This window comes from Crinia signifera, chromosome 6 (genome assembly GCF_055691185.1).
Source record: "Crinia signifera chromosome 6, ASM5569118v1, whole genome shotgun sequence".
NCBI classification, from domain to species: domain Eukaryota; kingdom Metazoa; phylum Chordata; class Amphibia; order Anura; family Myobatrachidae; genus Crinia; species Crinia signifera.
The window spans coordinates 102,165,304-102,190,259 of NC_139222.1; the positions used below are offsets into that span (position 1 = coordinate 102,165,304).

Here is a 24,956-nt window from a genome sequence, read left to right on the forward strand (position 1 = left end):
ATGGAATAGTACATTCTGTGATTTCTCCTAACTAACGAATGCTACTCCCCTGTAAGGCGACGTATAAGCCACCAGATGCTGTTATTCCCCTACCTCTGCACCAAATATTATCCAATCATGTAATTGAACCAGCGACCGTATGTTATGTATAAATATGTCGATTTGTCATAATTAAATCAGAGTTCAACCTTGTACCTGTGGTCCTTGTTACTGGTCATATCATATAAGGTTACACTCTCACGGAGCTCTAAGGGGTCTTCACACTGAGGTCAACTAAGGTAATTAATAGATAAGGAAATCGATACATCGGCGCATGATCGATTTGCCTACACATACCACTCTCCAGGAGGGACACAATGCTCTGCTTTTGGACTTCCCTCTTCATGTATAATTACCATCACCTGTGTTGAACAGGTAAATTGGTAAGAAAGGTGTTTCACCACAGGTGATGGCAATCATACATTACCAGAGAAGTCCAGGAACAGAGCATTTTCTCCCTGAAGGAGAGGGTCAGGTAGGCAACCCTGGAATAACTGCCGTGGAGAAGTAGTCTTGAAAGGGGCCCCTTCAATATGCTGCCATAGGGCCAACAAAATTCTGGATATTCCTCTTCATAAATATAAATCAATTATATATACATACACATCTATACATAAATATAAAGCTATCTATCTAGCTACATGCTATTTATAAACACCATTAACTTGCTGCTTTAAAGCAGAAACCACGGGTCAGACTCAGTATATGGATACTTGGACAGACTGTGTCTTCAAATACTTTATTAAATGTACACAGTGGGGGCCATTTTCTCAAAGACCTTATGTGCGTATGGTTAAGGAATTGGCTAAAGAAAAATGTATCCGCCCGGAGAGACAAAGAAAACGTAGCGTCTGCCCTGTGTTTAACACGCCTGTGCATCACATGAGCACCCGTATCATATGACTACGGCGACACGCTCAGCTGTCACAGCAATCATGGCGCTGCACTGTTCCCCGACTCCCTTACCAGACTCAGTGGCAGCTGACATACAAAATATGCGGCAGCTCTCAGAGGAGGTAAGTATAGCCAGGCACAGGCGGGAGATGCGGGCAAGCGACTGGCAAGTTTATATTTAGCGAGTGTCAGCGGTAGGTGATGTAGCTGTGTCACTGACCGTGAAGAGGACAACTGAGTGGTACAGTATCAGAGTGATAAGATGGGCAATGTCTCTAGCGCGGGTGGTAAATTAATTAGTCACGCAGAGATGGCAGCAAGAGGAAATTACAGAGGCCAGATACTAAACTTCAAAAGTGATAAAATAGACAGAGAGTGATAGCCAGCCACTCAGCTCCTGTCTGACATTTTTCAAACACAGTCTGTGACAGGGCAGGTAGGAGCTGGTTGTATATTACTATTTTATCACTTTTGAAGCTTAGTGCATCTGGCCCAGAGAGAGATCAAGTAAAAAAGTGTAGATAGCAGACAGGTGTCTGTACCATAGAGGGGCATACACCGTAATAGAGAAGTATCTGTAACAGGGAGAGGATAAAGCTAGGTATACACTATGTGATTTTCAGCACCACCAATATCATCACCATATTGATCCTGAACGAAAAATCTAGCGCCTAAACACTGCAAGTGATGTTACCAGGCCCCCGCTGAACATGCAGTGGTTGATGATATAGGCAGATATGAATGCATGTTCATTAACAAACGGCGGGAGCGATCATTATTAACAATATAGTGGGTATGTACAATAATGTAATTACAATTTTGTTATCTTGCATATCAATTGCAAATATTGCGTAAGGTCCATACACACTGCGTGGCTTTCCCCCTGCCTGGTGCTGTCGGTGGGGGGCTTTGCATAGCGCTGCACTATGCAAAGCCGTTCATATGCTGGAGTGCTCATTGCTGGGCCATACACACTGGGTGGCTTTGAGCTGTAAGCCGCTCAAAATCGCCCAGTGTGTATGGGCCTTTACTGTGTACCCAGTTTAAGAGTATGCAACCTTTGATGCAAGGAAACCCATGAAATGGTATATTAATACTATTATCCCTTTAGTGCTGACGGCCCTGATTTTTGGTTGAATTTACTGTGTACTGATGGATAAAGCATAATGTAAGCTTCTGAGCAGGGCCCTCCTACCTGTCAGTCTGTTACTACCCAGTTTGTTCGATCACTGTTTCCAATTGTAAAGCGCAACAGGATATGCTGCGCTATATAAGAAACTGTAAATAAATTATGTGATAGTTGAGATTGCTGTGCATAATAGCCCTTCCTTTGTCTGCTGAGTCTGAAAGACCCATTGTCTGCACTGCATACCTCATAATTCCTGCTAATTGGACACTGAACCACTGTCCCACCTGCGAGTCAGTGTCCTGTGGGGGCATAGTTGGGGAAGCCAGTGATCACTGAATAGATGCCCATGTTAACTATTCAGTTCAGGGATGTGCAAGTGGTTAACACTGGTTTGCAGGAATCTATGACCTGCAAACCGGATTTGTTCTAGGGAACAGGATTGCCACCTAGCAACAGCAGGTGGGTTAGGCAGCAAGCCTCCCGAAAGTGCTGAGGGAGAGGAAATGAAAATTTTTTTTCACTTATCTCTCCCTATACAGCTACAGCGCCGTTGGGGGCGCGCGCACCGCGTCACACGCACGCGTGATCGCGCCCCCCAAGCGCTGGTCAGATTTTTACGGAAGCTTACTGGTGGCAACCTGTCCTCCAAGAATATGAGAAGGTATATTGACCTTCCATTGGTCTACTCTTGGCAAATACCTAGGTAAGGAACGACACAAACCAGTAATGCCTTGAAACCAGAGAAAGGTTTATTAATCTGTAAAACCGGAAGCCCTTCTGAGTAACCGGGCTAACTAAATTAGTGAACGATCCTTCTGTAAGGAGGATTGAATTCCTTAAGACTGAACTTGAAGCAGATAAGAAAACTGGTGAAGTATGAAGATTAACTGCCGACTGTAGGATGAAGGTTACTTCTGGTCCTCATTGGCAGCTGCTTGAGGCTTCTTTTGGTCCCTCGGTGCGCCTTATGGGAAAAAAGAAGGACATTTTTTATAATCCAACTAATTTAACAGAGGATGCACCAGACCTAGCAACATTTGGTGCTAACCAAGGGTGGCCGGGTGGGAGCTGTTGCTAGGTGGCAATCCTGTTCCCTAGAACAAATCCGGTTTGCATCCAACTACAGGCCCATCTCCCTCCTCCCTTTTGCCTCCAAACTCCTAGAACGTCTGACCTATAATCGTCTCCTAAGCCACCTTACTGCTAACTCCATTCTAGACCCCCTCCAATCCGGGTTCCGCCCTTTACATTCCACTGAAACTGCCCTGACCAAAGTCACTAACGATCTACTATCGGCTAAATCCAAAGGCCTCTTCTCTATCCTCATCCAGCTTGATCTGTCGGCTGCCTTTGACACTGTTGACCACCCTCTCCTGCTCAACACCCTCCGCTCCTTTGGCATCACTGGCACAGTCTTCTCCTGGTTCACCTCATACCTCTCCGATCGCTCCTTCTCCGTCTCCACTCCGAGCTCCTCCTCTCCTACTACCCCCCAACCAGTCGGTGTTCCCCAAGGGTCAGTCCTTGGCCCTCTCCTCTTCTCCCTCTACACCACCTCTCTGGGCACCCTCATCAGCTCCTATGGTTTTCATTACCACCTTTATGCTGATGATACCCTAATCTATCTCTCCTCCCCCGACTTATCCCCATTACTTCTGTCCAAGGTCTCCGAATGCCTCACGGCCATCTCAGCCTGGATGACCCAACGCTTCCTGAAACTAAACATGGCTAAAACTGAACTTCTAATCTTCCATCCCCCGAACATCCCCTCTTCTCCCACTATCTCCATCAGCATTGGTGAAACCGAGATCACGTCCACCGACCAAACGCGCTGCCTCGGTGTCATCATTGACTCCTCCCTCTCTTTCACCCCCCACATTCGTGCTCTCTCACAGTCTTGCCGCTTTCACCTACGCAACATCTCACGCATCAGACCATTCCTCTCCACTGATGCGACCAAAATTCTCATTCACTCTCTTGTCATCTCCCGCCTTGACTACTGCAACATCCTTCTCTCTGGGCTACCTCTAACCCGCCTCGCACCTCTCCAATCCATTCTTAACGCTGCTGCTAGGCTCATCTTCCTCTCCCGCCACTCTACCTCCGCCTCCCCCCTCTGTTTATCTCTTCACTGGCTCCCCATTCCTTTCCGAGTTCTCTTTAAACTCCTCACCACCACCTACAAGGCTCTCTCCTCCTCCACAGCTCCCTACCTCTCTTCACTGATCTCTATCCACACTCCCTCCCGTCCTCTTCGCTCCATCGCTGACCGCCGACTGACCTCTCACCTAATCACCTCCTCCCACTACCGTGTCCAAGATTTCTCTCGCGCTGCCCCCCTGCACTGGAACAACCTCCCGCCACCCATCAGGCTATCTGATTCCCTTACCTCCTTCAAGCGCTCCCTCAAAACCCACTTTTTTCGACTAGCCTATCCCTCCTCCTAACCTCTTTTGATCCTCCTATCCTGCCTCCGTTCCCCTCCGTTCCTACTTATCCTATTGTATTTCGTTCGTCCACCCACCTATTTTTAGTATGTTAACTCTTATGAGCAGGGCCCTCCTTCCTCACGTACTCACCCTACCTCATTACCTCACCTGTGCTCCTGTCCTGTTCTTCCCTTCCTCTACTTCATCTTCGGTCTCCTTGACTATTTTGACACCTACTTCTGAACTGATGCTGATTTTAGTTCTACCAGCTATACCCCTATTTATACTGTATCTTTCTACACACCCTGTACGTTACCTTGTAATTTGTTTTTTTTTGTTTGCTATGTACGGCGCTGCGGACACTTTGTGGCGCCTTATAAATAAACCTACTACTACTACTACTTTGTTCTTCGGGAGGCTTGCCACCTAGCAACAGCAGGTGGGCAGACTACCACATACCTGGTGGTTGCTCTGAGAAATTTGATCTTTTGAAGATCGGTTGGTCTCCAATAGTGCTTTGCAAAGGTACGGGCAGAGGACCATCTTGCTGCTCGCATAATCGAATGCAGGGGAATGCCTTTAGCAGCTGCTCTAGTGGCAGCCGCTCCCCGCAGGGAATGGCTTTTGAACTGATCTGTATCTATACCCGCTTGCCTCATAGAAGCTACTATCCACCCTCTGATAGTAGAGGGTCTAGCGGGACGATAGGGTTTTCTGCAGGTGATGAATAGTTGGGAGATGTTGTCTCTAACAGGTGCCGTTAAGGCCAGGTACGATTATAGACATGATGATACACAAACATTGGGGTCGGTGGAATCCCTAATGATGTCAAATTCCACTATTGGTGTATTAAAGGACGAGGTTTTTGTATGCCCTTTCAGGATGATATGGTAACCTGTTGGCGTACGTGACAACCATGGATCTTCGATGTGTATAAGGGTTAGTTCGGCCCCTCTTGCTGCTATGGCCAGAGCTAGTAAGGATGCTAATTTACGGGAAAGTAAGATGATGTCATCGACTGTATCCTGGGAAGACAAGAAAGTTAAGAATGGCTCAATGTCACAGGTATTAGAATATTTTGGCGTGAGGGGTCTGGAAAGGTGGATACCTCTCAGTAGTCGGAGGTAAAGTCTATTACTTGTTAGGTCAGGAACCAAAATGGCCAAGGCTGAGCCATATGACCTTATGGTAGCTGAGGCTAACCCTGATTGGTATTTGGATTCCAATAAATCCAGGGCTAAATGGAGAGGTGAGCCCCGAGTTTGTGAGCTACGTTGGCTTCTCCATAGATCGAATTCTTTGATAATTGCACAGTATCTGGATCTAGTGCGTGGTCTCAAGGACGCATTAATTAGTGCCCTTGTGGGTGATGCTAGAGCCCGGTCAGTCAGCAACCCAGTAATATTGCCATCCACATGCACTGGGGAAGGGTCTCTAGTATGTCTGGGGTTCCCTGGAAGCATTCCCTGGATAGTCCCTGGGGAATCTTCGGGCCTATTCGTAGTTGGTTGACTAGGGGAAACCACACTCTGGATGGCCAAACGGGGTATACTAATACTATATGAGGTACCCGGTCTTCCCTGAACTTCTGAAGGACTCTCAGGAGGAGGGCTGGGGGAGGGAAGGCGTAAGGGTGAGGAAGGTCTGTCCATGGGAAGGACATTGCATCCATCCTCCAGACTCCCTCAGTCCATATTCTGGATACGAAACGTGGAGTTTGTGGGACTGGCGAAGAGATCTATTTCTAGGTCTCCGAAGGATTCCCTTATCTTTTGGAAAAGTTGGCTTTTTAGGGCCACAGAGTCTAGAGAATTTTTTTCGCGAGATAGCGAGTCTGCTAACTCGTTTAGTTGGCCTGGGACGTAAGATGCCACCAGGATAATCTCCCTTTGTGTAGCACATTCCCAAATCTCTAGGGCTTCCCTGCATAGGGAAATGGACTTTGTGCCGCCCATTCTGTTTATGTACGACACCGCTGTCGTATTGTCTAGGCACAGCTGTATGCGGGTGTTCGTCATGTGATTGGGAACTAGAGCTTTCATCGCTAGTTTCGCTGCTCGCAATTCTAAGATGTTTATAAACATCTGGGCTTCTTCTGCTGACCAGACTCCCCGGACTGCTTTGTCTTGTGAGAAGCCTCCCCAACCCGTTAGGGAAGCGTTTGTGGTAATTGTCATAGACGGTGGGGGATCTATCAGAGGACGAGGAGGAGGGATAGGAAGAGTGTTCCAGTGGGACAGCTCTGTCTTCGCTTTCCTGGACAGGAATATCGTATCTTTCCATGTATAATGTGCATGTAGTAGAGATCTGAGGAGACCCTGCATCTCTCTGCACATAAGGGGAACATGGCGAAAACCCGGGGACATGGCGATCATCTTCCCAATGATTGCATCTAAGTCCCGTAGGGTTAGTCTGCGTTTCTTTAATGTATTGTGGATGTAGGTCTGTGTGTCTAGCCATTTCTCTGGAGGGACTGCCAGGGAAAAAGAATGGGTATCCAGGTTGAACCCTAAGAAAGTTATCGTTTTGGTAGGGTTGAGGATGGACTTCTGAGTGTTTAGAGTGAAACCCAAGGTGGACAGGAGAGATAAAGTTATGTCCCTGTGATTTGTTAAGGTATCGATGTCCTGGTGCATCAGTAGTATGTCGTCTAGATAGACGATGCACAGTATGCTCCGCTGGCGTAGGTGGGATATAACTGCCTTCATGACCCGTGTAAATGTGTAGGGTGCACATGAGAGGCCAAATACCATGACAGTCCACTGATATATACTGTCTTTCCAGACAAATCTGAGAAAACATCTGTGGTTGGGATGAACCGATATAGAATGGAAAGCTTCCTTCAGGTCTATCTTTATGTAGAAGCAGTCTCTTGTCAGAATATATGGAATGTCTGATATGCCTTCCATACGAAACCTTTTGGTTTTTAAGTATCTGTTTAGACCTTTGACGTTTAATACCGGTCTTACAGAGCCGTCTTGATTTGCTATGGGGAACAAGTGACTTGTCCAGCCCGAAAGCACTGGGTTCGCTGGTTCTATTTTCCCCTGGCTCAAGGCTAATGCCAGGACCTCGTCTAGTCGAGGACTGCAATTCCCTGAACAAGGAATGCGACGGAACTGGTGTGGAAAACGTATTAGAGGGAGTTTCAGCCCAAATCGAATTGTTTTTAGTAACCATTTGTCTGAGGAAATGTTTTCCCATTCTGTATAGGCTTGGCCCAGAGTTTTGTGAAGTGTGGTGTGTGTGTTGGTACACTTACCATAATTTCGGCCTCTCTTGGAGCTGTTCCAATTATTTCCTGCCGATGTTTTGGGGTTATCACCGGATCTGTTACCGAAACCTCCAGTCTGGGTTCTGCTCGTGCCCTGGTATTCTCGGGACGGACCTGCGGGCCTCGAAGTCCGACCCCCTTGGGGAAAGGGCCTCTTGAAGTGTTCACTCCCTTTTTTGAGGTCAGAAAAGGATTTTCGTGCCTTATGGCGTATTTTCACCTCTTCTATGAATTGGGGCCCAAAAAGGTCGGCATTATCCAGATTGGGGAATTCTAGTGACTTAGGGGCCAAGTCTGCCAAACCCGCTGTAGTGAGCCATCTAGATCTGCGGGTATTGGTAATATGATTAAAGGTTTGGCCTATAATCAGTGTTGCTCTGCTAATAGCTTTTAGAAGAGCCATTTTAGATGCTACCAGTGCATCTAGGGAGACGCTAGATTCTCCCTCCCTCTCTGCCTTGTCTAGCACATATAATAGCGGACCAGCTGCGTCTGCAATTTTGTATTGTATCTTTTTTAGAGTACGGTCAGTGGTGGCATTTTGTCTCTTTTCACCCACTATGGACATTAGTGCTGGGTCAATACCAGGTGCAAATAGGGCAGGGATATCTGGTAACCCTGTATGAGAGCGCAACACTAGCTCATCTTCCTTAATCAGTGCTGCTCTGAATGCTAGCTGAGCAAACTTCTATACCTCAGAATTTTGTTTTAGTGCCCAGTGGGTAGCATATAGCTTAGGTGGAGGGGTCTTCCCTGCAAGAGCCACTCTAGCCATTTGAATGTCACTATATTCCCCCCGTTTTGAAGAAGCTGATGTTCTGGTTACTTCTTCTGACTCCCAGTCCACTGAGGGAGGGGGGTTACGCTCCCTATGGGAGTGCGCCTGTTTTACAGGTGACCCTTAATGGGAGTGATGTGACTTTTTTACAGGTGACCCTTTGTACTGAGAACGGGTACCTTCAGGCTGCCTGCTACGGGCAGGAAAGTTTTGCCAGCTACGGGCAGAGGATGTGTGCTTGCTTCGAGCACTATCAGGTTGCCTGATACGGGCAATGCCAGGAAAAAGGGGTTTATCACCTGAACAGGTCCCCATTTTAGAAGACTTACTTTTATCTGTCTTCTTAAGACTTTTCCTGTGTGGAATGGGGCTCCCTGAGGTGTAGGGTGACCCTGTCTCTTCTTGGGGAGACTCATTTACCTCAGAATCTGAGTCAGTCTGTACCACTTGTCTGACTGACTTTTTCTTTCTTTTGGCAAATATTTCCTCAGAAGAGGATGTGTCTGTTGAGGAGTGAGAGAGTGGCCTCTCTCTCCCCTTTCATACTGCCAGGCATGGAGGACATATAGAGTGAGTCTGTGGCAGACACGGAAACACTGTCCTCCATGTCTGCTGACAGAAAAAAATCTGACCAGCGCATATAAGAAAAGTGGCTTTCGGAAAATGGCTGCCCCCATACGAAAGACAGTTTTTTAAAACTGGTTTTCCTATGGGGCAGCCATTTTCTGAAAGACGCTTTTTTTTCATAAGTGCTTCCCCGACCAACTGCAGTGCCGGATCACGCAACGGAGGTACCGGCTGCACAGGGGGGGGGGGGGTTGTTAGCCCTGGGGTGGGGGGGATTTGGGGGTGTTAACGCCCGTGGGAGGGGGGGTGGGGGCGGCGCGCGCTGAAGACTGGCTTTGACCCTGTTTTTGGAAAGTTTCCAAAAACGGGTCTGCCAGTGTAAAAAAAAACGCACTTAAACGGTAATATACCATTTAAGAGATGCGGTGTGAAAGGGGTTTTACCTGGCAGACCCGTTTTTGGAAACGTTTCCAAATACAGGGTCAAAGCCAGTTTTGCGGTCTGAAAGCAGCATAACATACAGAAAAAAATGGGGTGTATGCTGCGCTAAAAGAAGTGTGCAGTGAATTTCAAATTATATTTATTGATACATTAATAAAGCAATAATAATACACTTAAAATATCACTAAGATAACTGTAGTAAAGGTGTGCATGAGCCCTGTTTATAGTCACCCTTAGTCCACAACTGTGAGTAGATCCAGTGTCCGTTCCAAAATGTCCCTTTTAGTAAACCGTGGATGTGATGACTCCACTTGTGTAAATGGGGTACCTGAATGGTGTCCGGTTTAGAAAGGTGGCATGCCTTCCAGAAGGGCATCCGCTTAGCCGGATAAAGGTCCCTTGAGTCAATGCAATCAAGTTGGATGTCCTTTGTCAATCAAGTTGAGACAAGGGACTGGTTCGGTCACAAATATTGCAGGTTCCTGATCAGGGAGATAACGAGTATTGTAGTAACACCTAATTACCAATGACGCATTTCGCTGGTTCTCAGCTTTATCAAGGTGGTGCATACTGGTCTACAGTCAGGGTTTAAATTCCCACTGTGATTAGAAAACACAGCACACCTGTTCTGATTCTAATTGATTTGCAATATTTGTATTATATTGTACAATTTGACTGATGTTTTCTCTTCCACAGCAAGTTTCCCGGCTATGCAAAGTGATTTTTTCTTTTTTAAAGGAACAAAAAGAGGTAATTTAAACACAAGTCCCGCGATACACCTGAAATCCACCTCTCCCCACTGCTGAGGTCTCCCATTTGGGTTAGGAGTAATAGCTTATTTGAGGCTTTCGGCTGGCTTTCCTTAAACTTTTATATTTATATAGTCCTGTATTTTAAGTTCTCTGTATTTGTTCAATATTATTATTTAAGTAGTGTACACACAGTGCTATTTACTTTCTATTCAATCCAGATTAGGTCCCTATGGAATCATGATAGAGTTGCACGGCACTGTGTACACATTGGATGTAGACTATGGGGTGTCCGTGGGCGAGCGGCGACAGTGAGCAGAGCTTCCTGCTCGCTGTCACCACTCGCCCTGTCAGTATTCAACGCACCCCCCTCATACGCTAATTCCCCCTTGCTCCGTTTTTTTGAGCGAGGGGGAATTTAGCGTTTGCGGCTCCAGAAGCAGTGAGACTCGTGGCTAAATACAGTGAGTTTTTTGCATTAGCCGCGGGTTTAGCTGTTTTGGAGAATTCTCGCCGTCCTGTGACGGTGAGGATTCCCCAGGAACGTTGAATAGGGCGAGCGGCTGGTGAGGGGTTTAAACAGTGAGGATTTTTCTGCAATCCTCGCTGTTTAACCCCCTCGCTGGCCGCATTGAACACTACCCTATGCAGTACAGATCTGTACTATATAGTCTTGCTTGCACAGTCTATTTTTCTATTTGATTTTGATGCTGCACATTGGTATCAAATGTGTTGGATTTATATAAGCAAAATCAAATAGAAAAATAGACTACATCGAACCATGGGTACGCCAAATTAGTGAGGGGTTTGAAAATATTTGTTGCAGAATTCTATGTAGCTTCTATGGAGCCTATTGCTAGCCAAGCCTTCATTATTCTAGCACCTAGACTAATTTTCTATGTTCCCATGCTCCTGTTATTTCCTCACAATGGGCCTTATTCTAGTTCACTCTTAGAGGCAAATTCCTTCTCAAATGGAAAAAAACATGTGCACTGCAGGTGGGGAAGATATAACATGTGCAGAGAGAGTTAGATTTGGGTGGGGTTTTTCTTCAAAGTGAGATCTATATTGCAGTGTAGAAATAAAGCAGTCAGTATTTTCCCTGCACAGAAACAAAATAACTCACCCAAATCTAATTCTCTATGCACATGTTACATCTGCCCCCCACCCCACCCCTGCAGTGCACATGGTTTTGTCCATCTGAGAAGGAATTTGCCTCTAAGAGTGAACTAGAATAAGGCCCAATGTCCTGCTGTCCAGGAGTGGTATAAGGCTCCGTCAGTCAGTATCCCATCGTCAGGATCCCAACTGCTGGGCTCTGACAGGGGGGCAAGCACAAAGAAGCCCCTTGTGGGCCCGGTGTGTCACTTCACTCACCACAGGTTATATTCTCCCTCTATAAGGGTTGTTGGCCCCCACAAGGGAAAATAGCCCCCGCGTGTCGGGATCCCCCCTGTCGGAACGTCATCCGGAACACCCCTGCTGTCCACAGTAAGTATCGGATATGTCTAATGCTGTGTACACACAGTGCGGTTCTGACTATCTTTCTATTCCATTTTGACATATAGACAAAATGGAATAGATAGTGAGAATCGTCCAGTATTCTCTGGTGCATGCAGTCAAGATCTAGTCAGGCGACAGCAATGTGTGGGACCTCGCATTGCCATCGCTGAGGGTTATACACACATGGCAATGTGTGCTTAATTTCTAACTAGTGAGATCATTTAGAAATAGCCCTGAAATCGCTCTGAGGGGTTCGGGCCTTTACCCTATACAATGGTGGTCCTGATGTTGTTATGGGTATGTCCAGGATTATTGGAAAGAACTCTAGGTTTATCAAGCCATATTGAAATGCTTGTGTATCTCCATTTTCCTGTAGATAGACCAGTTTACTGTACAGCTTGAAGACTTTGTCAAAGATAACGGGATCAGCTTGGGTCCTTTGAAGAACATAGTGAGGAGTATACTGCTTGTTCTGAATGGTGAGTATACAACCAAACAGGAAATGTTGGGAGTAAATTCGGTACTCTTTACTTAGAAGGGCGCCCACGATTTTGATCGTGGGCATCGTTAGTAAAAAATCTCGGGCATTGAATGCACTAAAAAATCGGGTGCGATCAACCGACGAGATGCCCGAGATTTCCCATAGGGAACAATGTTAAATGTCTCAATTGACTCAATTTTCCTGTTCAATGCCTCAATTGACCCGATTTTTCCATAGGAAACAATGTTAAATGGGCCACAGAGGCCAAATAGGCACCCTGAAGTGTATAATGGCCACCCGAATTGTTAACGCCACCCCACGATCAACGTCAACCCGATGCGTGGCGAGCGGCGGCGGTACGCGTCCTACGACCTTTTCATACCCCCACTATCCACGTCGGCGTGGAGTTGAGAATAGAAAGTGTGGCGAGCCACCGAGCCCGAAGCGTGGCGAGCCACCGAGCCCGAAGCGTGGCGAGCGCACGCGGACAGCTGTGAAGCCCGCGAGGGGACGCGGATACCTGTGAAGGTATCCGCGTCCCCTCGCGGGGCTCGCTGCGCTCGCCACGCTTCGGGCTCGGTGGCTCGCTGCGCTCGCCACACTTTCTATTCTCAACTCCACGCCGACGTGGATAGTGGGGGTATGAAAAGGTCGTAGGACGCGTATCGCCGCCCCTCGCGGGCTCGCTGCGCTCGCCACGCTTCGGGTTGACGTTGATCGTGGGGTGGCGTTAACAATTCGGGTGGCCATTATTCACTTCAGGGTGCCTATTTGGCCTCTGTGGCCCATTTAACATTGTTTCCTATGGAAAAATTGGGTCAATTGAGGCATTGAACAGGAAAATCGGGTCAATTAAGACATTTAACATTGTTCCCTATGGGAAATCTCGGGCATCTCGTCTGTCGCATCGCACCTGATTTTTTAGTGCATTCAATGCCCGAGATGGGTGCCCTTCTAAGTAAAGAGTACCGTAAATTCTGCACTTACTGGAGGGTTAAGGTGGCATAATGCAACGTAGCCCTCAATATGGCTGACAGGAGGTTGAAAGAGTTTTTTTGTTTTTGACATCACACATATAGAAAATAATGGTTTGCCAGCATTGTAGTTAGGAGTGCCTGTGAAAACATCTAGTAGCAATAAATCCACAGCACTACACTATAACAAGATTAATAATACAGTAATACATTGTAGTCTTAGATAAAGTGCAAGTTATTAGCAATAAAACTGTAGAGACTACATTCAGCAAGTCCCTTAATACCCTTGTAACACAAAATGTTTGGGCTGCATGGTAAATACCCATGGCTTATTGATCACCGTGGGATACTTCAATTGACACAGATAGCCAGCACTATTGGGGATTTTTTTTCTCCTGCCCGGACACCGAAGAAACAAAACCCACGGTAATTCCTTTTTTTTTGTGTCCGCAATTACGAAAAAACACATTGATCCAGGAACTTTTCTTAGAACCTGTATGTTTTTGCATATAAACTTGTAAATGTTTTCATGGGGGAAAAAAACGGGCATTAATTGAATAGCTCAAATAAACCATTGAGCAAAAAAGCACAGTGTTTGTTTTGGTGGAAAAATGAACTGTGACTAATTGAACTTTTTACTCTATGTATTAGGAATACAGTCAGTGATGCCTTTTTTTATTTTCTCACTTGTTTAAAGGTGCGTTGAAGAGGAATTTGAAATCTGAGGAATTGCAAGCTGACTTGATTGTCTTGGGTGAGAATATTAATACTTGGCATCTCTTCTTCATCCTCCTTGCACTGGCATGTTTTCTTATCTGTATGTTATGTCGCCTGCAGGGCTGGATGAGGAAAAAGCAGGATGTTTTGCAGAAGAGGTGGGAACAAATGTTTCTGTATTCTATAGGCAGTAGTTCCCAAACTGAGGTGTTGGGAACTACTTGTTGGGGTGCCTTATGCTAGTGGTCCAGGACCAAAACAAATTGAGCATAAGGATGACAGGCACAATTTACTTAATTTAATGTGTTCCAAATTTAACAATAAAAAAACTCCTGATACCCTAGGGCACACTGATTCAGGAATGTTCTGCTAGGCTATAACTTGTTGCCTCTGAACAAAGGATTACCACAGGCTGATCATACCTATCCTGTTTACCATACTTTTAAGCTGTGTACACACAGGCAAAAATCGCTGGCAATATGGTCGCTCAGCGACCATATTGCCAGTGATTGGAGTGTGCACCGACGATAAATCGCTGCGTGCGCGCTCCCGTTTTTAGCCTCCTTATGATGAAGTTGGGGATGTGTGAGGGAAAGGCTGGCATGGAGTTGGGGATGTGTGGGGGAAAGGCTGGCATGGAGTTGGGGATGTGTGGGGGAAAGGCTGGCATGGAGTTGGGGATGTGAGGGAAAGGCTGGCATGGGCGGTAGCCGGCAGGAAGGAAGTGGAGTTGATACATGCAGACAGGAGAGGCAGCTGCAAGCGCTGTCAGCCGAGAAGATTACCTGCTATGATCATTGGGGAGAGGCAGGAATCACGAAGTGTCTGCTGTGCGCCTGGAGGATGCCTGTGCTTGCAGGGCTGTGGAGGAGGCTGCCTCTGGCTGCTGGCTATCAGGTGAGACCCCCAGCAGAAGTCCCGGCATGTGTTAAGACTTGTTAACTTTGTGCCTATGCCGGGATCCAACTCTAGCACTCCAACTCTGCGGTGGAGCAGCTGTGAATAGACGGTGTGCACATGCGCACAGCGCCTATGCAGAGAGGCGCTGGGCTGGGGGCATGGCCAGCAGTTCATAGCACTGGCCATGCCCCATAGCGGAAAAATGGGGGACGTGGCCCTCGCAGGAGTACCACGATAGTATGGCATGCCCCCTATGCAGATTTCCCTTGGTCTTATGTAGTTCATGCCCCAAAAAAGGTTGGAGACCACTGGTATATAATTATTGTTTACTGGTTTTAAATGCAAATGCCAAAAGATGATAATTCCAAATATTTTCAATTCATGATCATCTGCCAAAAGTTGTTTATGGGTAAAGAAAAAATTGTCATGCGCTAACCTGGTGTGTATTAACAGTGTACAGATGATATGGAATGCAGTCTGTTGAAGTGAAAATACATTTAATGTGGGTAAATACAAATGTTTAAAAGGTATATGGCCTGAAAAAGTCAGTCTGTGACCTGGAAGGTACTACAGGTCGTTCTGGGTGTTGGTGGGTATTGCTAGGAGCCCTGGTAGGGAATGAGGGTCTTAGCCCTCCTCCTGTGGTTTATGTCTCAAAGCAGGTATGTGTTAAAGTGCATGATTTGCTTCCAATTGTACACATATTTTATGAACGGCAGCCACCAGCACTGGTTTTGGCCATAAATAATTGATCATAAATAATTTGAATTGGTCCTCGACCACCAACCCGTGATGCCCCTGCAAGGGTCCCGAGGCAGCCCAGGGAGCCACAGCACACCGTTTGGGAACCACTGGTCTATGTAATCGCTTCAAAGAATCTGGCATGATTTCAATGAGTTTCTCCCAAAATGTATGGGGCAATTAGCCTTAAAACGCCGTTCACAGTAAACGACATTCACCATGGACGATATCGTATATGATATCGGCCGTGTGTGGATGAATTGAGCGTACAGACTGAGTATTTCTAGGCAGGGCTGTGGAGTCTGTAGATAAATGTTCCGACTCCGACCCGACTCAGACTCCTCGTACTTCTTACCTCGACTCCTCTGTATTAATATGTGAATGTATTTGATACATTCCTTGCACCACACTTAAAAACCTAGGATAGACAGTTTCTTCCAGAAACATGTACACATGTCTACCCTCATACAGACAAGCAGGCATGCAGGTTTTAAAAAAAATATAAACACAGTTGAATCCAAGAAGCTGTTCCATCAAGTCCTTCTAAGCTCTTCTAGCTATAGAGAAGAATCTTCACTCAATAGGAAAGGTTCAGAAGTGTGGAGCATGAGTTCCGCATGCTTTGTGACGACAACAAAAATCAACGAGCCACAATCTCCGCTGGTTTGCTTGCTCGTCACCGTTCAATTCATGGACACAAGGAACGATTTCTTTACCGAATCGTTACTGGCAACGAAAAATGGTGCCTGTACATCAATATGAACCAGCGTAAGGAATGGCTTAGCCAAGGTAAACAAACGACCCCGCGCATGAAACAAGATCTTCATCCGCGTAAAAAGATGTGAGTATGGTGGGAGAGCTTGGTTGAATGAATTTTTCGAGTCTACACCAGGTGGTTTCTACCAACGAGGTATTGAAAACCTTATTGAACGTTGGAAGTAAGTTGTAAACTACAAGGGAGAATACATTTATAAGTATTGGTGCTCCGAATTGTGCGTTGCGTGCCATATAGTGAAACACATGAAAAGCATGCTTTTCCATGGTCACTTAACGTGTTCGTTTTGCGGTTACGTGAGGCACTGCATGCATTGGACTTCATTCTTACAGTAGAGAAGTCATTAATTATAAATTTCGGAGTCTGTGCATTGTTTGCCGACTCTGACTTCGACTCCAGGTACTCGAAATTTCCTCAGACTCCTCGACTCAGACTCCACAGCCCTGGTTCTAGGTAAACTATAACGTTCAGTGCCGTCACCGGGACCGGCTGAACCTGTGGGTTGTTGGCTGTATGAGGTTCCATGTAGACAAAAACCCTTTAAAAAAAAAAGCCTCATGGTTGACTTGGGTGACTTTACATATGTCGACCTTTTTACATGTGCAGCTATTGATTGCCGTCCTAGACCTTTCCATCCAGACCATTTATTTATTTTAAATTTGTCTTAAAAAGTGGGTATGGATTATTAGAGAATTTACTGTATGGTTTGTTGGTTTGTTTGGTTTTTTTACTTAAAAGTTTTTGACATGGTTAAAAACCTTGACGTGGATAGTGGGTGTATGAACAAGTCGGGAGGACGTGTACTGTGTTCCCTCGCGGGGCTCGCTACACTCGCCACACTTCGGGCTGGCGTGGAGGGGGGTTTCAAATGGAGGCATTTGCCAGTATGTAACATGGAGCACTGGCAAATGCGTCCTTTATTGTGCATGAGACGCACTTGCGCCTGCAACACCTCCTTTGTGCATGAGACGCACACGCTACCGAACCCCTAACCCTGACCCTCTACCTGAAGCGGACACGGGCAGGGTTGCCGTACCCAGCCGCAATAATTATTGAGGCACTCCTGCGTCTCAGACAGATGGACCGCCTCTCCGTTGGCGCCCGCATGATCCCCTCTCCGCCAGTGCAGGGGATCTGGCGGTTACTGGCGCTGTGGCAGAGGCGCTCACTAGGCTTGCCGGGGACAGAGCTGCAGCTCCCAGGGACAGTACGTTGACTAGCTGCCTGACGGGGACACTACGCTCACTACGCAGGTCTGCCACGGAGTCACTAAGCTGACTACGCTAGGCAGCCATTGGGCTACGCTGACAACGTAGCTTAGCTTAACGTAGCATAGCCTGCCGCTGTGAAACTACACAAGTACCTTTTTTATTTTTTATATGCTTAATAACTAATCGAGTGCTACCAGTTTTGAGTGTGATATTTTTGTGAGCTTTATTACTTTGCTTTGCAGTAAACTTTCAGTATTAAATAATGTGCTGATTCTGAAGTGCTGAGGCACCAGCCATCTTGGAGTGCTGATTCTGAAGTGTTGAGGCACCAGCCATCTTGGATATCTTCAGATACTGTGTAATGTAAGGCAGTGGTTCTCAACCTCGGTCCTCAGGGACCCCAACAGTGCACGTTTGCCAGGTCTCCACACAGACTCACAGGTGAAATAATTTGCTCCACCTGTGATCTTTTAAAATGTGTCAGTGAAAAATGAGTGCAGCTGTGCACCTGCAGGGTGACCTGGAAAACGTGAACTGTTGGGGGTCCCTGAGGACCGGGGTTGAGAGCCACTGACGTAAGCTACTACGTAACTAAGTTGGGTATAAACTTTGTTGTATTTTCTTTGCAGTGGCGCAGTGATGCAGCTGTACTCGCACGTCTTGCAGTTGGAAGGACACTCAGTATTAACCAGCTGGTGGACATGGAGTGGAAGTTTGGGGGTGAGTGCCTTATTGCTGGTTAGCTGTGGTTCTCTTTGTGTCAGTGTGTTGATAGTCATTCTCTGTACTTTTCTCTTTTAGTTACAGCAGCGAGCAGTGAGCTGGAGAAAGCTGGAAGTATTTTTTTGCAGGTACATCTTGTATGTGCACAACAAATAGGTTACTGCATTAAAGTTGTGCATGCATTTGTTTTTGAAGTGAAATGTAAAATGAACATTGTAACAAAACTATAAAATAACCTTGTAAATCCACACACAGTTTTTGAATTGAACTAGCAACTAAAATGTGATATTACCGATCCAATCAAACCTATTCTAAACACACCCATTATGGTTTTTATTCACAGTTTACTTCACCATCACTTCAAGTGTTGTCTCTAGTTTGTGCATAAAGTAGTTAGTGGCAGGTAGATTAATAGCGCCACTCCCCGCAGGTGCTGTATTTCATCTAACTTGTGTAACAGGAGACGAAGATTTGAAAGTAGTGTATTTACAAAAAAAAAAACTGTCCGGCCTAATATAAGCACCGCTGATGCTGCCTGCCAATCATTTATTGGTTTCAGAATATTAAGTGTAATTCTGACCTGATTGCTGGGCTGCTAATCTTCGGAGCCCGTCGACCAGATAGCCGCCGGCCTGCCAGAGTTAAATCCCGCCCATGTGCACAGCTGTGAATGACATTGCCGCTGTGTAAATATGTACAAATCTACTCATCATCGAACGCTATTGTGCGTAGCACCCTTTCTGCGCAGCCTAGATGCAAAGCAAGTTGCGAGGAAGTCATCTTACGGGTCGCAGTGCCTACGTGTGATGTCGCAATGCAACCTCAGTTTCAGGGCTCGCAGATTGAGATTTTCGCCAATTTGTGGTCGAAGATTAATAAGGCCCTCTGTACTGTACACTAACAGTCAGTACATATAACATTGTGTTATGTGGCACTGTTATAGGAACAAAATAAGTATGCTAGCCTTTTTAAAAAGTACCTATTCTTATATGAAAAGCAGAAATTTTGCGAGTTGAAAATGTAATCCTGATATATATATATATATATATATATATATCACCAACAATATCTTGAATGAACACTATGGTTGATATTTTTCATGATAATTTTTTTTTTTATAATAACCTTTTTTATTCAAATACTGTACATGACATAAATGTGCAAGGCAATATTGCAGTGCATGCCACTGATTATATCTAGGGTCTTTTGGGTAAGCACAGTTTGCAGTATTATCCATCATGTCCGTAGTTTCTATAACAGTCCAGGCTTTGAGGATATCCTAAAGCAGACATGGCTCTCCAGCTGTTCTGAAACTAAACATCCCAGCATGCCTTGCCATAGTTTTAATTAAGTAATTTTTATTGAGATTTTTGGAAAACAAGACAAAAAAAACAAAAACAAAACACAACTCCCAAAACCAGTAGCAGGAGTATCAGACACATATTTCAAATATCACAATTGGCACAGACTTAGGCAGCTATGATAGCATGGTAGAAAGCAAAATATTGTATCAGGAAGTGGTCGTGGATTGAGCGACCGAAGGCCCCATTCGGAGTCACCCAACCCACCCCCAATGTTAAGAGAATAGCTATAGAGATGTCAGAATTATAAATCACCATTGCAATAGCTATTAAATATATATCGCCAAATCGTGTCTGAACAACCAGATAAAAGAGTAGAAATAGAGTTAAATAAAATAAAACTTCCCAAGAACCCCCCACCCTGTATGGCCTAACCCAACCCTAGGCATACTTGGATCCCAATAAACTGCAACCTTCCCCCAACCTATATTAAACTACATTAACTCAAGAGGAATTAGATTAGTGGCCATCAGTTAAAAATTAACTAATCTACGCCAAGTAGCTAATCTACCCCTCCCGTCCCACCCACCCAACTATTTAGATATTACCTATCTAACCCCCTCTCCCCCCTTATCCTAAAGGATAAAAGAAACGGATGGCTGACAGGGGAAATACAAAGCAGGAGTAAATTATTTTAAGACCCAAAGGCATAATATTCAACCATTGCTCCCCCGGTGCCAATGGTGAGAGAGAAATAAACATAAAATAAAAATACGTTTGCCACGCAACCCCAATGCTTTGTCCACAGAAAGTGTAAAAATATATTTACATAGCATTAAGATTTACTCAAGGATGCACTATATAAGCCACATTGCAATATGACACAAGTAGAGAAACATATAACCAAATATCCTATTTGAGCCTTCTTAACAGCAAGCGGGCAAATAAAAAAATGTAGAGATTTACAGAAATTATAAATGCACATCTGCATGCAGAATAATAGACGTGGTGAGGTGTGGTAGTGGTCGACATATCAAATTTAGCACAATCAGTCCGGCCAACTCTTGACATCCCGTCCCAGAACGGATAAAGTGCCACCCCTGCCCCGAGGCCCTCCAGAGCCGAGACACAAGGTGTACCACATCAGAGGCATGTCCCCCAAATTCCAAGGTCCCATGACATCCAGCGAGTGAACAGGAGAAAATTTTAGACAGTCCACGGCAACTTTATAATGACTGAATATGTAATGACCAGACACTGTATTGTTAGGCATAGGTACAGGCAGGGGCATGTCCAAGATGGAGTCAGCTATTGGGAGTCGAAGAGTAGATGGTTCACAGGGCATAAATATCTCTGATTTAAACTGTCACAGGATTGTAGGAGGATGGAGACTTATCCACTGTAGGTTCCTCAAACATATTAAGTAGCCTTTGCGTAGAGGCATGGATAGCTTCCAGGATATGGGATATGTTGTAAGATAATATATGCGGATATTGCACAGGAGATGTCCAGCTCAATAATCAGACCACACAGCAACTGCAGAAGTGGCGGTGGCTAGCACACCGCAAACAGAGTAGGGCAAGAGACCGGTGTGGAGCTGCAGGTCTTGTTTATATGGAGTAACAAAGGACAGTTGGAGACAGCGTTAGGGCAGTCACTGTGCTGTGCAAAAGAGACTGGTAGCAGTATCCCAATCAGCTAGAACACACTGGACTGTTCCCAATAGGAGTGTAGAGGGCAATTAGCAGCAAGCTGTCTGCAACAGCCTAAAATGCAGGTCAGGAGCTTCTCAAAAAGGCCGCGAATAGAAGGCAAATAAATGAGGATCTCACCTACATGAGGTGCAGGCAGGTCCCGCACTCTGTGAGCCTCAGTTGTAGGACTTTGCCGGCAGGAGGACCTGGGCGCACCGGAGCCACAGCGCAAGTATACAGCAGAACAGTTCCCGAGGCTGCTCTCCACAGGAGGGAGCCCAGACAGCAATGCCCCGGAGCAGGACTAAGCCACAGCAGGGGATAAGGGTACCGCAGCCAGCCGCTGAAATGCAGGAGGTCAGCCAGCGTCAATATGTCTAGCAGGGCAGGAGAGTGACGTCCCGCCGCGCATATGCTCCCATCAGTCTCCGGCTCCAAAATGGCGCAGGAACAGGGCCTCAGCCGCTCACAGCGTGGCCGGATTCCGTCCCCCGTCCGAGCTCCCCGCGCCCCGTCCCCCGCAGCCTTTCAGAAATGCGCCAGGTAGTGTCCCCCACACTTTTGAAGTTTAGTGCAAGTGGGCACCGTCAAGATAATTAAAAAGGATGTATGAGATGGAGAGCTACAGCTAGTAGCTTGCCTTGCCATAGTTTTAGTATTCCCTAAGCAAAACTGTGGCAAGGCATGATGAGACTTGTAATTTCACAACAGCTGGAGGACCCATAGTTTGGACATGCTTGCCCTAAAGAGTCAATCATGGTTAAGTAAGGTACTTATTAAGTCACCTGTGCTTAAGGTAATGATATAGTTTGCGAAACTCATCAGGACCACAAACAGTTCATGTTTCTAGGTCTCATATAATAACCAGTAAAACAATTAGCTCCACCTGTGGATCTCATAAACTGAATGAGTACACCTGTGCTCCTGCTGCGTGACCTGGAAACCACGTTTAAGACCCACTTAATTATGTGGAGAAATGTTTCTCATATCAGGTGGTATAATGAAACACTTCCAGACATAGGGGCAGATGTATTAAGCCTTAACAAGAGATAAATGCAAGGGTGATAATGAGAGATAAACGTCTAGCCAATCACATCCTAACTGCCATTTTACAGGCTGTATTTGAAAAAAGTCAGTTAGCAGGTGATTGGCTGGATGTTTATCTCTCCTTATCACCCTTGCATTTATCTCTTGTTAAGGCTGAATACATCTGCCCCATAATCCTTAATTGGGTTGCCTGATAGAATATTTGCTGAAACCTTCCCAGATGTCAGAGGTCTCCACCCAATCCATAAAGAAAATGTGGTACTCTTTACCTAGAAGGGCGCCCATCGCGGTGATCGCGGGCAGTACATTAACGGCCGCGACGCGATGCCCGCGATCACCGCGATTTCCCATAGGCTTCAATGTTAAAAAGAAAGATTGACCGCGATTTTACATTCAGTGCTTCAATGGCCGCGATTTGGCCATAGGAATCAATGTTAAATGGGCTACAGAGCCCAAATAGGCACAATTAACCCTTAAATGTCCCCCCAAATTTTTAACGCCACCCCACGATCCACGCCAACCCGAAGCGTGGCGAGCGCAGCGAGCCCGCGAGGGGCGGCGGTACGCGTCCTCCGACCTTTTCATGCCCTACTATCCACGTCGGCGTGGAGTTGAGAATAGAATAGTGTGGCGAGCGCAGCGAGCCACCGAGGCCCGAAGCGTGGCGAGCGGACACGGATACCTTCACAGTTATACGCGTCCCCTCGCGGACTTGACAGGTGTCCGTGGCGACGCGGACACCTGTGAAGCCCGCGAAGGGACGCGTTTACCTGTGAAGGTATCCGCGTCCCCTCGCGGGGCTCGCTGCGCTCGCCACGCTTCGGGCCTCGGTGGCTCGCTGCGCTCGCCACACTATTCTATTCTCAACTCCACGCCGACGTGGATAGTAGGGCATGAAAAGGTCGGAGGACGCGTACCGCCGCCCCTCGCGGGCTCGCTGCACTTGCCACGCTTCGGGTTGGCGTGGATCGTGGGGTGGCGTTAAAAATTAAGGGGGACATTTAAGGGTTAATTGTGCCTATTTGGGGTCTGTAGCCCATTTAACAATGATTCCTATGGGAAAATCGCGGGCATTGAGGCATTTTACAGTAAAATCGCGGTCAATCTTCCTTTTTAACATTGTTCCCTATGGGAAAATCGCGGGCACCCGATTTTTATGTACCCGCGATTTACCCCCGACGCCCGCGATTCCAATCGCGGGCGCCGTTCTAGGTAAAGAGTACCGAAAATGTTTTTATTTTTTTCCTGGAGGTGCGCTCAACCCACATTATCATAGATTCCTTGTCAGTTTATAAGCTGCACAATTATATCAGCAATATCTGTTCTGTAAAGTAGTCTTCATATTTAAAAGGTGTGTTTTTGTATTATGTGATATCTTACATTTTTTGTGTGTATTTTCTCTCAGCTGAAGTTGGTTATTAAAAAAGGTCACCAACTGGAGCCGGTCTATGTAGGTGAGTTTGAGACTGATGCAAATTTATATATGGGGGCAGATGGAGCTCCATGCCTGACAGCATCATGCCTGACAGCATGGTTCCACAGTCTGCTGTAAATCATAAATATATTTAAAAAAATTCTAGTTTTCTCACAAAAGTTTTCCATTTTTATGTAATTAGTGAGACAGTGGAGTTAATAGTGTCACATGGCACTGGCCACACCCTCACAACCGTGATTACAGCTCCTCTTCTTCTCAGTATAGGCCTTTAAAAAAAATGATTATCCAGGCTCCTATTGCCCTTAATCCTATCTGTTCCTGATAATTGTAAAACAGTTCCAATATAAAATTATGTAAAAAGTCACTGTATTAGTGTGAGTGGATGATTGATGGACTGTGTCTTAGCTGACCTAGTGTTTTTTTTTTATCCTAGAACTGACCCTGCCCCAGTTCTACAGTTTTCTGCATGAGATGGAACGTGCCAAGAGCAGCCTGGAATGCTTTACGTGAGAAGCTGCCACGGGTGGGGAATAGAACTGTCTCTCTAAACTCTGCCTCGCTTTATCATCACAGCAATGAAATCTCATTGGTGCATAATGAGATCGGTCCAGAACATCAACACTCGTCTGGTAAATGGTCGTTTATAGATAATTCATGTTGTAATCTGTAGAAACAAATCACATTGTGCCACAAATAAAACATTTTGTACAGTATATCTTGTGTTTGTTACAACACCCTGCTGGTTTGAAATATCTCATTTTCGTTCAATACTCACTTATTTCATAAAACCCCCTTCGTAGCGTCAAACAGGACAAAAATGTTTGTTTGCTGTAGGTGAGATGGAACAGCGCTGTATCACTACTTTTTTATTTTTTCTCTATTCCTTTAGTAGTGCCACATTTTTGCACGTGACCGCTTTAGTAGTCATGGACTAGAATAAGCAAACTCTTCTTCTTTTGCATCATTGTATGCTACAGCAATATTCCCTGTTTCTCTTTTCTTTTTTTTACCTGTTTGCTCAGGTAATGGGTTTTGCATATGGGGTTCCACCTACAGATAACATTTATTGGTATGCACATACTGTAACCTTGATTATGTATGTTGCTTTATCTTTCTGTTTACCTTAAATGTTTTCCAGCCTTTCCATCCCATCC

General features: G+C 45.8%; 1 protein-coding gene across 1 annotated transcript; it reads left to right on the forward strand.

Annotated features, from left to right (window-relative positions):
* Nucleotides 1–897: 897 nt before the first annotated feature.
* On the forward strand, nucleotides 898–24,515 carry COMMD7 (COMM domain containing 7). Its single transcript, XM_083146572.1, has 9 exons — nucleotides 898–1,055; nucleotides 10,248–10,301; nucleotides 12,180–12,282; nucleotides 13,956–14,012; nucleotides 14,096–14,133; nucleotides 18,232–18,322; nucleotides 18,404–18,453; nucleotides 23,773–23,821; nucleotides 24,236–24,515. Exons 1-9 carry the CDS (start codon nucleotides 939–941, stop codon nucleotides 24,310–24,312), a joined length of 636 nt encoding a protein of 211 aa, XP_083002698.1. The 5' UTR covers nucleotides 898–938; the 3' UTR covers nucleotides 24,313–24,515.
* Nucleotides 24,516–24,956: the final 441 nt, after the last annotated feature.

Bases quoted from the DNA above. Each gene is read 5' to 3' on its own strand.
- COMMD7 (XM_083146572.1), top strand. From the start codon at position 939: ATGACTACGGCGACACGCTCAGCTGTCACAGCAATCATGGCGCTGCAC. The intron at 10,302-12,179 runs GTAATTTAAACA...ATTTTCCTGTAG, and splicing joins TTTTAAAGGAACAAAAAGAG to ATAGACCAGTTTACTGTACA. The intron at 18,323-18,403 runs GTGAGTGCCTTA...TTTCTCTTTTAG, and splicing joins CATGGAGTGGAAGTTTGGGG to TTACAGCAGCGAGCAGTGAG.